The following is a 12,861-nucleotide window of genomic DNA, read 5'->3' on the forward strand; positions in this document are numbered from 1 at the left end:
CGGTGCGGGGCTCGATCCCAGGACCCCGGGATCATGACCTGAGCCGAAGGCGGACACTTAACAAGTGAGCCACCCAGGAGCCCCTAGGGTGGATATTTAAAAAGCGGAGGCTTGTCATATGTAGAGCTGGGCACAAGGTGGCACAAGTGCCTCATGAACACACTTCTCGGGGCGCCTGGGTGGCTCAGTTGGTTAAGCGTCTGCCTTGGGTTCAGGTCATGATCCCGGAGTGCCGAGATCGAGCCCCCCATCGGGCTCTCTGCTCCACGAGAAGCCCGCTCCCCCTGCTTGTGTTCCCTCTCTCTTTGTGTCTCCGTCCAATAAATAAATAAAATCTTAAAGAAAAAAAAAGAAAAGACACTTAACTACGTGCTTTGTGTTAATGTAAATGAGCTTTGTGCTCCTCCTCCTCGGGTGGAGATTTTAATATTATAATGAGATAAAAGAAAGTGTAGATCATTCCATGGGTGACTCCGTGGGCCATCTGCTTAGGGGTCATTGGGAGTTAAGCTCAAACTGGGCCAGCCCCAGCTCTTCCTCAGAGCAGTCAGTACCCTTTGTTGGATAGTTTCTCTTTCCCTGGAAGGACACTCTGCACATGTTTGAATAAAGTAAAAGATAAGGTGGAAACAAGAGGTTAAGTAAAATGTGGGACAAAGGTCGGAGGGTACAAGCAGGTAAGCAGGGCAGGTCAGGTCTTAGGTCTAGCTGGTGACATTAACTTGTTCTTTGATCTTAGGGACCATTGTGAACTCTACCAATGGCCACTCGGTCACTGTGGTGTTTATTGCAGGCACTGCTGACATTCAGGGATGTGGCCATAGAGTTCTCCCAGGAGGAGTGGGGATGCCTGAACCACACTCAGCGGGAACTGTACAGGGATGTGATGTTAGAGAACTACGGACACCTCCTCTTCCTGGGTGAGAATAACTCCTGCCAGGCTTCCCCAAACCACACTCAGGGTTTTGTTCTTTCTTTGTTTTTGTTTTGTTTAAGATTTTATTTATTTACTTGAGAGAGAGAGAAAGAGCAAGAGGCGGAGCATGAGCAGGGGGAGGGGGCAGAGGGAGAGGGAGAAGCAGGCTCCCCACTGAGCAGGGAACCTGATGTGGGGCTCGATCCCAGGACCCCGGGACCATGACCTGAGCCGAAGGCAGACACCTGACGGAGCCACCCAGACACCGCTCGTTCCTTCCTTTGAAGACTGTCTCTTGGAAGATTCCACTTTGAATGAATGCAGTTCAGATCCAGGCAGTAAGGGAAATAAGTAGGGGTTTGCAGATGTAGAGAAAAATCTTCCTGATGCTTCCTTTTCAGCGTTAGCTTCTCCTTCCTTAAGGGAACATCATCATTTCTGTAGTTGAGTGGCAGTTCTAAACAGTGAGTGGCAAAACGTGGTACTGCCCGCATCTTCTACTACTCCAATTTCCACTCACTATTGTCTAGTACTTGGAGGTGGAGGTCAGGTTGTGAACATTTGAAATCTCTCCTGTGTCTTCTAAAGGGGCTGTTGGTCAAGAGCATCCGTGAAGTCATTTTTAGATGCTACAAATGTCCTGTCTTCTCTACTGAGCATGATACTGGATTGAAAATCTCCAGCAATACTCCTATTTATTCCTTTTTTTCTGATAACCAGGTCTCATTGTGTCAAAGCCAGACCTGGTCTCCTTTTTGGAGCAAAAGAAGGAGCCTTGGGATGTGAAGAGAAAGAAGACAGTAGCCATCCCCCGAGGTAGGTGGGAATGAATGAAGCAGACGACAGAGGTGAGGTCCAAATGTGAAGCAGGAAGATTGACCTTAAAGTGTGTTTTAAGTAGCTCTCCTTGAATGCAAATAATCTTGAGAAACCTATTTTTCTTCCTCTCACAAAGAGATACCTGCTAGTCAACATTATCAAGCTCTTACATTCTCTAGGGATTCTCCTTCCGCTCCAGTGATGGTCCGTCACATCCGCAGGGAGGGCCAGGGGACTCTCCTGGAAGCAGGAGGGCCTCCATAATCTGCGAGCTTCTCCACAGCTGTGAGGGCCCTGGGAAAGTCTCCATAAATCTGAGGACCTTAGTGTTAAGCCCTTTGTAAGTTCTGTTTGCCTCGTGTGAAAAGTGTCAGGGTGGTTGTAAACATATTGGGGTTTGGTGTAGAAATCCCAGGAACACTGATGACAGACATCCCATGTTTTCTGTTTTATGCTTTCCAATGTTATGGAAGGTTTAATTTTAATTGTACAAAATTGAGACTCAGTAATTTATCAGATAACAAAGCACTTCCCTAAAATAGGAAAATCTAATCCTTTATTTCACTTCAAAAGTGAATTTTTTTCTATGAACTGAAATTAGAAATTATCACTGTGTTTTCCATTCCTCAGTGGTGAAATAATGTAATGTATCTGTTTGTATCCTAGAATTCCTACCTGAATTAATGCCACAGGGGAACTAGAACATTTAGACCTTACAACCTTAGAACTCACATTCTATATTAAGTTCTCAATTGTTACCTTATTTCTTAGTAATTGGATCATTTTATAATTTTGTATTCTTTTGACTTTGTCATGTGTTGTTTTCACTTTCTTATTAGTTATATGAGAGATTCATCTCTCATGTTTCAGATCAACATTTCTGATACGACATGGGCATGTGCTTTATAAGAAGTGAGGTAGATAATTAGTAAAATCCCCGTATTTTCTTTTTTAAGATTTTCTTTATTTATTCATGAGAGAGAGAGAGAGAGAGAGAGAGAGAGAGCGGGAGGGAGGCAGAGGGAGAAGCAGGCTCCCTGCCCCTTGGGACTCGATCCCAGGACCCTGGGATCATGACCTGAGCCGAAGGCAGACGCTTAACCATCTGAGCCACCCAGGGGCCCCAGCTCCCAATTTCTAGTTCATTATTGTTATACTTCCTGTCTCTGAGTTTACATTTTGGTCATGCATAGTTTTCCTGATACCACTTAGTTACCTGTTTTCTCTTCTTCCTCCATGAGCATCTTTATGATGGTTATTAGAATTCTTTGTCAGGCAATTAATTGTTTGTTGACAATAATTCTTAATAACTCAGGGCCAATTTGGGAGATTTATTTCATTCCTCTGGTTGGAACACCTATTTCTATTTCTTTGTATGCCTTGTGAACTTCCGTTGATATTTGGGAATTTAAAAAACAGCCGGTGGGCCCAGAATTACGGACTTGCTTTCTTTAGTAGGAGTACACAAATAATAGTAATTCTGGGGCCTGTCATGCATGTTCTGGGCATTTGTCTTGTCTGAGTTTTCGTAATTTCCCAGTTTAAGAAAGTGGGATTACTTTAGAATGCATGATACCTTCCTCTCTGTCTTCAGCTCTGTTGTCTCTTCATTGTTTGAACAAAGGCTCACCCTTTGAGCAGCCAGCACACTGCATTCAGCGGGTGGTCTCATTCCCTCTGTGTCCCATGTCACGCAGGACGGAGGCAAGTCCCATAGGCAGCTGCAAAGAATCCAAATCATGACCATATAGGCAACTCATTTGTTCTCTCCTGAGGAGAGGTAAGGGTTTTCTCACCGTGTTGCCGTCGAGTGTCAGGGTAGGTGAGCCACTGTTGTGGGCAAGTGTCACAAACTTTCCTTGTCTCTTTGATGTGGCTCTTCACCATTTGTAGTTGCCTGGGGATGCTGTGTTCTCCTAACTGGCTTCTGGAGCACTCTAAAAGGTAATTTAGTCTATTTTTGTCCCCATGGAGGAGCAAAGTCCTGATGCTTCCTATTTCTCCATTCTGTTGCTGTCCTAGGATGCGTATTAATTTTGCACATTAGCATTTTAACATAAATGCATGTGAGTTCAGTAAGTGGGATAGCTTATTTTAAATCTTTTAGTTGTGTCTTTCCATAACACCTTAAGCTTGTTGGTAAAGACAAGCAAAGAAGATTCATTCCATGGAACGATACGGGAAGATGTGGAAGCACTGGCCCTGAGTATTTATACTTAACGAATGACTGTGAAGGTGTTGGGGGGGGTAGTGAAGGGCAGGAAGGATGTCATAAGGGATATAACCAAACTGGGACAAATACCCATAATGAAATTTTTACTGCCAGAGAGATAAAGGATATAAAACAATTGGGGGAGAACCCCACCTTAAGTCAGTTGTATTTGCAGAACGATGTCTTTGAATGCAAGGACCCAAATCCATTTTTTAAACATACGTATTTTCTGAAAGGACATTTGTTAATTTTGGAAAGTCACCTAGCCCATGCTGAAAGTTATCATTCAAACCATTTTTTTTTTAAAGATTTTATTTATTGGAGAGAGAAAGAATGAGAGACAGAGAGCGTGAGAGGGAGGAGAATCAGAGGGAGAAGCAGACTCCCCGCTGAGCAGGGAGCCCGATGCGGGACTCGATCCCGGGACTCCAGGATCACGACCTGAGCCGAAGGCAGTCGCCTAACCAGCTGAGCCACCCAGGCGCCCTTCATTCAAACCATTTCAAATATAAAATTGGATTAATCAAGCAATCAAATATTTCTGAAATTTAGACAGTTAAAAATGAAAATAAGAGGGCGCCTGGGTGGCTCAGTTGGTTGGGCGGCTGCCTTCGGCTCAGGTCATGATCCTGGAGTCCCTGGATCGAGTCCCGCATCGGGCTCCCTGTTTGGCAGGGAGTCTGCTTCTCCCTCTGACCCTCCCCCTTCTCATGTGCTCTCTCTCTCTCATTCTCTCTCTCTCTCTCTCAAATAAATAAATAAAATCTTAAAAAAAAATGAAAATAAGAATTCTAAATGTGATGTCAACCCTCTGTGATAAAATTTGTTATGTCTCATGGGCTAAAAATAAATGTTTCCCTGTGTACATATGCATATGTTTATATATGTGCGTCCATGAAATACATTATTGAAATCATGTACATTTAGACGTGATCGGGTGTGTTCAGGGTGGTATGGCCGTAGACAAAATCATGTACATTTAGATCTTGAAAAATAACACTACTAATAATAGTGACAAACTCCCTTAGTTTTTTGTTGTTGTTTTTTTTTAAGATTTTATTTATCTGACAGAGAGAGACACAGAGAGAGAGGGAACACAAGCAGGGGGAGTGGGAGAGAGAGAAGCAGGCCTCCCGCCGAGCAGGGAGCCCGACGTGGGGCTCGATCCCAGGACCCCGGGATCACAGCCTGAGCCGAAGGCAGACGCCCAACTGAGCCACCAGGCGCCCCCAAACTCCTTTAGTTTTAAAGATTATTCAGTAAGATATTTATTTTACCATGCCGGTTGATTGGTTATCACGGATTGTTTTGTTTTCTTTTTTTCAATTTCATCCTCATGGTTTAGTTCTATCTCTAGGAAAATTCCAGTGGCATGTATTGAAGCAACGTTTAGTGTTACCAGGAACATTTGGTTTATGTTTAATACTCTAATGGAGATATTAGGGCTTGGATATACCACATTTCTGTGTTTTTCCTAACACCCTCCCTATGTTTTTCTTGTGTTTTCCTATATGCATTTTAAGAAAATAATTCTACATTCCCTTCTTTTTTCTGTGAACGTTGTATACTCAATACCATATTGCTTTAGCTAGAAATTAAAGCATGCTTTGAAAATCTGGCCCTTCCTACGTTTAATTTCACCTTGTCAATATATGTACTTTATGACACTCTTCACATACATCTATTTCTTTGCTTTTGAGTATTTTTTTTTATTTGAATTGTATTTTTTTATTTTTAAGATTAGGAGGTCAACATCTTTTTTTTTTTTTTTTTAAGACCCCATTTCCTAGCAACCTCTACCCCCAACACAGGGCTCAAACTCACAACCCCTAGGTCAAGACTTGCCTGCTCCACAAACTGAGCCAGACAGGTGCCCCCTGTTGAATATTTTTTAAAGTAAAGTCACACGTACAGAACACAAGTGAACAGCTCCGTGGAATTTCACAGACTGATCACATATCTGTAAACCACTGAGGTCAAGAAACGATATTACTTGTTCTCTAAACTTCCCCTCAAGCTCTCCAGTAACATTCCCCCAAGTTCCCTTAACACGTAGGGCAAGAGATTGCGGTCCTCATTTTGTACTTTATATAAATATAGTCAGGCAATGGGAACTCTTGTATTCAGCCTTTATTCTGTCTGTGAATTGATCTGTATTCCTCCATGTTACTGCGCATCCTTCATTAGAATGGACTGATACGATTGCATTGTGTGAATATCAAATGAGTACATCATTCTGGTGTTAATGGGAGGGGGGTAGGTCTTAGTGGAGGACTGTCATGAATAGTACTGGTATGTAAAATCTATAATTTGTCCTTTAGTGGAACATGCACACATCTGCTCGCTATTTATGTGGGAGGATTGTTGGCAAATATGTTTACGTATGTTCAGCTTTACTAGATATGACCAAGCCCTTCCTCAGTCACTTGTACCAACCAGCAGTGTATGGGGTTTCTAGTTTATCCACATACTCTCCAAAATGTGGTAATTTATGTGATTTTGACATTGGGCTCCTGTTTGTTATATGACGTCACAAAGTCGTGGTTTCATTTGCTTTTTTGTTGTTGTTACTTCTTACCACTCTGGATTTGGGCATTAACCTTTGGATAATCTCTTTTTCAAAGTGTCTAGTGGGTTCCTGTGACTGTTTTTTCTGTTTTGGTATTTTTTTCTTCAGGCTTTGTGGTTCTGTATGTATTATGAGAATGAGTCCTTTGTCTCCTCTCTCACTGTACCTCTATTTCTATCTCTTGAGCTGTGAAGCAGAGAAGTTCCTAATGTAATCCAGTTTGCCATTTGACCCTTTATGGCTGATGTTTTTTTACCATTTTTAGAAGTTTTCACACAAAAAATAAATTTTCACATATACTGAGTCCACAGAGATAGGATCCTTTGTGTTTTTCTAAAAACATAATTGTCTTTACAATATCGATCAGAAATGTATTAAAAATCAATGTTCTCAGGGGCATCTGGGTGGCTCCTGGGTGGCTCCATCGGTTAAGCATCTGCCTTCGGCTCAGGTCATGATCTCGGGGTCCCGGGATCGAGCCCCGCATCGGGCTCCCTGCTCGGCGGGGGGTCTGCGTCTCCCTCTGCCTCTGCCTCCCCACCCCCACTCTCTTGCTCTCTCTCCTCTCAAGTAAATAAATTAAGAAAAAAACAATCTTCTCTAGTTTGTGTAGTGACTGAGGTTTTCTGTTCTTTTTCTTTTTTTCCCCATATGGATAACAAATTGAAGTGTATTCCAAAAATACTATATTGTGCTTTCTTTTCATTTGCTGTAGCTAGTCATTTCTTCACATGGATTAACATCACCACAGTCTTGGAGCAGACTTCTCCTGTGATTTGTCTCCATCTTTTCCTGCCTCTAGTGATATTTAGCCATCTCCCAGGACCGCACACCCAATGTCACTTTTCTTTTCTTTCCTTTTTTTTAAGATTTTATTTATTTGAGAGAGAGAGAATGAGAGAGAGAGAGCATGAGAGGGAGGAGGGTCAGAGGGAGAAGCAGACTCCCCGCCGAGCAGGGAGCCCGATGCGGGACTCGATCCCGGGACTGCAGGATCATGACCTGAGCCGAAGGCAGTCGCTTAACCAACTGAGCCACCCAGGCGCCCTCGCCTTCATCTTTTATGTCTCCATTGCTCTTTATAATATTCCCTGTTGGTGGGTGGTGAACACCTCTGCCCTAATTCCTATGTGGTTCCCAATTCTCAGCCCTGTTACTGTCATGAGCCATGATTCCACTGTTTGCAGGACCTGCTTTGCCTTGGTTAGGGGTACAAAATCCTCTCATCAGATACGTGTAGATAGGATGCTTTCACACAGTTGAGGTGTTCTTCACACATCTGCCTTAGGAAGTTCACTACAGAAATTTAAGGTAGACCGTCATGGGTACTGGGATTTGTTTACCCAGACCCACAGGGACAGAGCAGAAGTGAATGCTCTAGCTCACCCAGTTCTTCTGCATTGTATCTTGCCAATTACAGCCTTGAAAAATGTTTCCTGATGTAAACTGATTTTTAAAATTTTTAAAGTTTTCATTTAGTTTACAGGGAGAGAGAGCGTGAGCACATGGCAGGGGGTGGGTGGGATGGGGAGAGGGAGAGAATCTCAAGCAGCCTTCATGATGCGCACTGAGCACGGAGTCTTTTGAAGGACCTGACCCTATGACCCTGAGATCATGACATGAGCCCAGATCAAGAGTCAGACACTTAACCGACTGAGCTACCCAGGTGACCCAAATTGAGTAGATTTTATCCCAGATCTTGTGTCAGATTAATTAGTGTTTGACAAGATGGTGTACATACGGGAAAATGAGGCAGGAGCCAAGCTGGGGTCAAACTGAGTGGTGGATATTGTTGGGAGATAATTCTATGGTTTTAAGTTTCTCCATGTGTTAAGGATAGAGGTGTTGAAAGTTCTTATTCTTAGTTGTCTTTCCTCTGATGTGCGTGTATTAAAAAGCTTTGGAATATAGTGATAATATCTTGCCCTTGGGTAGAGGACAGGTTTGTTTACTGCAGGGGAAAACAGAGATGTCTCCTTCTATGGCAAAAGTTCAGGAAGGTACCCTGTATGCTCCTTCAAGATACTGGAGTTTCCTACGCTCAGGGTCTCAAAGATGTGACACAAACCCACTGCATGTGCCGCATCTCCCTGTGTCAGCTGGGGGTCGGGAGCTGGCGAGTGAAATTAGTGTGATCAAGAAGCTTAAGCCATTTGATGTGCCGTGAGCCATAAGATCCCTGGACTTGAATCTGGGAGTCCTGTCTTCTGCCATCGGCGGAAAATTGTTATAGGCAAACTAGTTCCATTATACAGTGTGTGGAACGTGGAATTTTTATACTTCTTGGAATTATCCATGGACCTTATTCAAAATGAAATGGATATTTCTGGGTCTGTTTGTGCTTTTATTTGTTCATTTGTTCACTAGATTGCACCTATAAATGAAATCATATGGTATCTGTCCTTCTTGCCCGACGTATCTCCGTTACCACAATACTTTCCTAGGTCTTTCCACGTTGTCATAAATGGTAAGAACCAACAACAAAAAAAGCAGAAACAGACCCATTATAAAACAAAAACACAAACTGCCGCTTCCTGGAGTGGAACGGAGAGGGATGATGGGCAAACTGGGTAAAGGGGAACGGGAGGTACAGGCTTTCAGTTGTGGAATTAATAAGTCGTGAGGACAAAGCATACAGCAGAGGGGATGTGATGAGTGGTACTGCAGTACTGTTGTGCCAGATGATGGCTGTGCTAGCGGAGAAACATTTCTGATGCAAATGGCCATCAACAGAAAGCCAGACTTACCAACACCTGTATGGAATAAACTAGCCTTTTTTGTTCTTGTATTGTGTTTATCCTGCTTTGGTACCAGGGTAAATGCTCGGCCTCATAAAATGATTTTGAATGCTTTCCCACCATTCCACCATTTGTAAGATGTTGATGAAGATTGGCAGTAATTTTTTTTTTTTTTTTTTAAGTTTGATAGAATTAACCAATGAAGGTATGTCGTCCTGGTCTTTTCTGTGCTGGGAGTTTTTTTTATTCCACATTCAACTTTCATTCTTGTTCCTGGTTGGAGAAGATCTCCTATTTCTTGGGTTTAAGATTTATATTTCGATCTTGGTAACTTACGTATTTTTAGGAATTATCTGGGGGTTTTTTAAGTTACCTGATTTGTTAGTATATGATTGTGTGTAGCAATCTAACGTTATCACGCTATATATTTCTGTAGTTATCTGCTGTGTTTTCTCTTCCATTTCTCATTTTGATTTTTGAGACTTCTCTTTTATTCTTAGTTAATATAGTTAAATTTTTGTTTATTTTTTGGACAATCTGGGCATTAATTTCAATGTTATTATTTATTAGTCTCTGGTTTATTTATTTCTGGTATTTCTTTGTTTTTTCCTTCCTCTACTGAATTTCAGCTAAGTTTCTTCTTTTTCTAGTTCCTTGTCTTATGATGTTAAGAAGAAAAGTTGGGGGCGCCTGGGTGGCTCGGTCGGTTAAGCATCTGACTCTTGATCTCAGCTCAGGTCTTGATCTCAGGGTCTTGGGTTCAGGACTGGGTGAGCTGGTTAGGCTCCATGCTAGGCATGGAACCTACTTTTAAGGAAAAAAAAAAGAGAAAAAAAAGTTGAGAAAAGCAACTTAACTCAAACATTTATAGCAGAAAAAAATTGAAAATGGAGTGTCTAATTGAAAAAATTAGCGGAAATAAATAATACTAGTGATGACCAACAAAATATCAAAAAAATAAGGATTCTTTAGGGGTAGATCGTATAGATCATATCATCTGTAAACAGATAAATTTCCATTTTCTTTTCCAGTTTGGATTCCATTTATGTATTTTTCTTAACCATTTGTTCAGACTAGAATATTCATTAACTGTGTTGACTGAAAGTGAAGTCCCTTCATTACCTTGTTTCTGATCATATAGGAGAAGCTTATAGTCTTACTATAAGTATATTAGATTTCAGCTTTTCATACCTATATGGCCTTTTTTAGGTTGAGGTGGTTTCCTTCTATAAAGTATAAATACTTTATTGAGTATTTTTAATAATGAAACGTTGTCCAGTATGCTCATATTCTTGTTCTGTATCAGTATGTCATTTTTGATCTTCATTAATGTGGAGTCTTAAATTTATAGTTTTCCATATGTTAAAACACCCTCAAATTCCAGGAAGAATTTCCTGTTAATTATGTTGTAGAATGGTAAAATGTGCTTTTGATTCAGTTTGCTTTATTTTGTTGTGGACTTTGTGTGACTACAGGTAGTAGTTTGTCACCTTCTCTGCTTGTAGTGTCTTCCCTTGTCTTTGATCACCTAGTAATGCTGGTGTCACAGAAAGTGTTTTGATAATTTCCCTTCTGTTCACTCTCTAAAAATGTGGGAAGAGATTTGAAGTACTTTCTCATCAAATCTCTGAATTATCCAGTGAATTCATCTGGCGCAAGACTTTTCTTGGTTGGGAGTTTTTAAATTACTTTTTCAATCTAATTAGTAGTTGTAGATCAGTTGTGAATTTTTAAATATTTCTTCTTGATGGGGTCTGCCAGGTCGCTTACATCTTTTTTGAAATTTGTACACATTTTTGGTATCTATTTCTTGGTATATAATTATCCATTGTCACTGCCTATTTGTATTTCTGTGGTATCAGTTATACCGTCTGCTTTCACTTCTTCACTTCTGATTTTCGTTGGTCTTTCATTCTTTTTCTTTTTTTAAGATTTTATTTATTTGAGAGAGAGAGCGCACAAGCAGGGGGGAGGGGCAGAGGAAGAGGGAGAAGCAGCCTCCCCCTTAAGCAGGGAGCCCCATGTGGGACCCGATCCTAGGACCCTGGGATCATGACCTGAGCTGAAGGCAGATCCTTAACCAACTGAGCCACCGAGGCTTCAGGTCTTCTTTCATTATTACTTGATTTTGTTAGGGGTCTGTTAATTTTTGTTGATCTTTCCTGAAAACCAACTCTCCCAATTGTCGGTATTTTCCTATTTTTGCTATTTCCTATTTTGTTCGTTTCTGTTGTATGTTTAAATTTCCTCCCAGCTGCAAATTTTGGGCCCGTAGGGGACTTTTCCTGATTTTTTTGAGGTATAGGAAAGTGATGTGTGCTCCAGCATGACAAGACTATAGAACTGTATGTTAGGCTATGTGGTCAGTATGTTGTGTGCAAGTTTATGTGTCCACGCAGGAATGAAGTCCTGATGATTCCTTCTCAGCCATCTTGCTGATGTTCTCTGACTGATTTTCAGGTTGTATATTAGAAGCTGTCAGCATATTCATCTGAGAGTAGTAAGTGGAATGATTTTACTTTTCTCTTATTTGATATCTTTCAGCCATATCTTCACATGACATCCAGAGCTTCATGCCAAAGCCGAGCATAGAAGCTTCTTTCCAAAAAGTGTCAATGGGTAGACACAAAAATAGTGACATTGAGGATTTACACTTAATGATAGACCGGGACAATGATGGGAAGAGTGAAGGGTATCAAAGATATCATGAAGGACATATCCAGACTCAGACAACTGCCCATAATAAGAATCTCACTGCCCAAAATGGTGAACGATATAAAACATTTTGGAAAACCTCCCCTTTTAAGTCAGCTGTTTCCAAAAACCAGAGTGATTCTGCAAGTAAAATCTCAAATCAAATATTCAAACATACATATTTAGGGAAAGACGGTTTGGAAAATCTGGAAAGTTACCTAGTCCATGCTGAAAGTGATTATTTGAACCGTTCTGACAAAAGGATTGGATTGACTGTTCAGTCAAATATTTCTGAAAATCAGAAATTTAAAAATGAAGAACAAAGTGCTAAGTGGGATCCATTTGAGAGGTCCTTCACCGAGGAGTCGACCCTACAGAATTACCAGAGCATTTTCAGTGGAGACAGAATTGCTCAATGCATTGAATCTGGGGAAACATTTAAGCAGAGCTCAAATGTTGATAAACATCGGAGGACTCATTTTCCAGGAAACCATTATGAATGTAATAAATGTGGGGAAGTCTTTTATCAAAACTCTAACCTTATTATACATAAGAGTATGAATACGGGAGAGAATCCGTATAATAAATATGTGAATACTCTTAACCAGTCCTCCAATGTTGGTGACCATCAGAGAATTCATGTGGGAAAAAACCCATTTGGATGCGAAAAACCTGGGAACATGTTAAGTCAGTCATCAGGACTAAATATACCTAAGACAATCCATACTGGAGAGAAAAGTTACATTTTTAAGGAATGTGGCAAAGACTTTGACTGGCACTCAGCCCTACCTCAACATCAGGGGATGCATACTGGAGAGAAACCGTACAGATGCGAAGAATGTGGTAAAACCTTTAAGGTCTGCTCATCAGTAAATAGACATAAGCGAATCCATACGGGAGAGAAACCTTACAA

The 12,861-nt window shown here is 41.2% G+C and overlaps 3 protein-coding genes across 5 annotated transcripts in view; 2 read left to right on the forward strand and 1 right to left on the reverse strand.

Moving 5' to 3' along the window:
- Positions 1-12,861, reverse strand: part of LOC112806790 (uncharacterized) — a 909,505-nt gene that overhangs the window by 635,767 nt on the left and 260,877 nt on the right. The gene's annotated exons all lie outside the window — the stretch shown is intronic.
- LOC112806785 (KRAB domain-containing protein 5-like) overlaps positions 1-12,861 on the forward strand; it is a 441,696-nt gene that overhangs the window by 240,175 nt on the left and 188,660 nt on the right. The window lies entirely within an intron of this gene.
- Positions 1-12,861, forward strand: part of LOC112806561 (uncharacterized) — a 116,095-nt gene that overhangs the window by 6,316 nt on the left and 96,918 nt on the right. For 2 of the 3 annotated variants that reach the window (XR_012377036.1, XM_073889086.1), the window contains exons 2-3: positions 794-920; positions 1,637-1,732. Coding sequence is in view for 1 of the 3 variants with exons in the window: in XM_073889086.1 (XP_073745187.1) it covers positions 794-920; positions 1,637-1,732 (223 nt within the window). In the remaining 2 variants the exon portion in view is untranslated. The remainder of the gene's footprint in view (positions 1-793; positions 921-1,636; positions 1,733-12,861) is intronic. The other variant, XM_073889088.1, reaches the window with a different exon arrangement.

This window comes from Callorhinus ursinus, unplaced genomic scaffold (genome assembly GCF_003265705.2).
Source record: "Callorhinus ursinus isolate GAN/ISIS: 27379988/994484 unplaced genomic scaffold, GSC_fseal_2.0 scaffold101, whole genome shotgun sequence".
Lineage (NCBI taxonomy): Eukaryota > Metazoa > Chordata > Mammalia > Carnivora > Otariidae > Callorhinus > Callorhinus ursinus.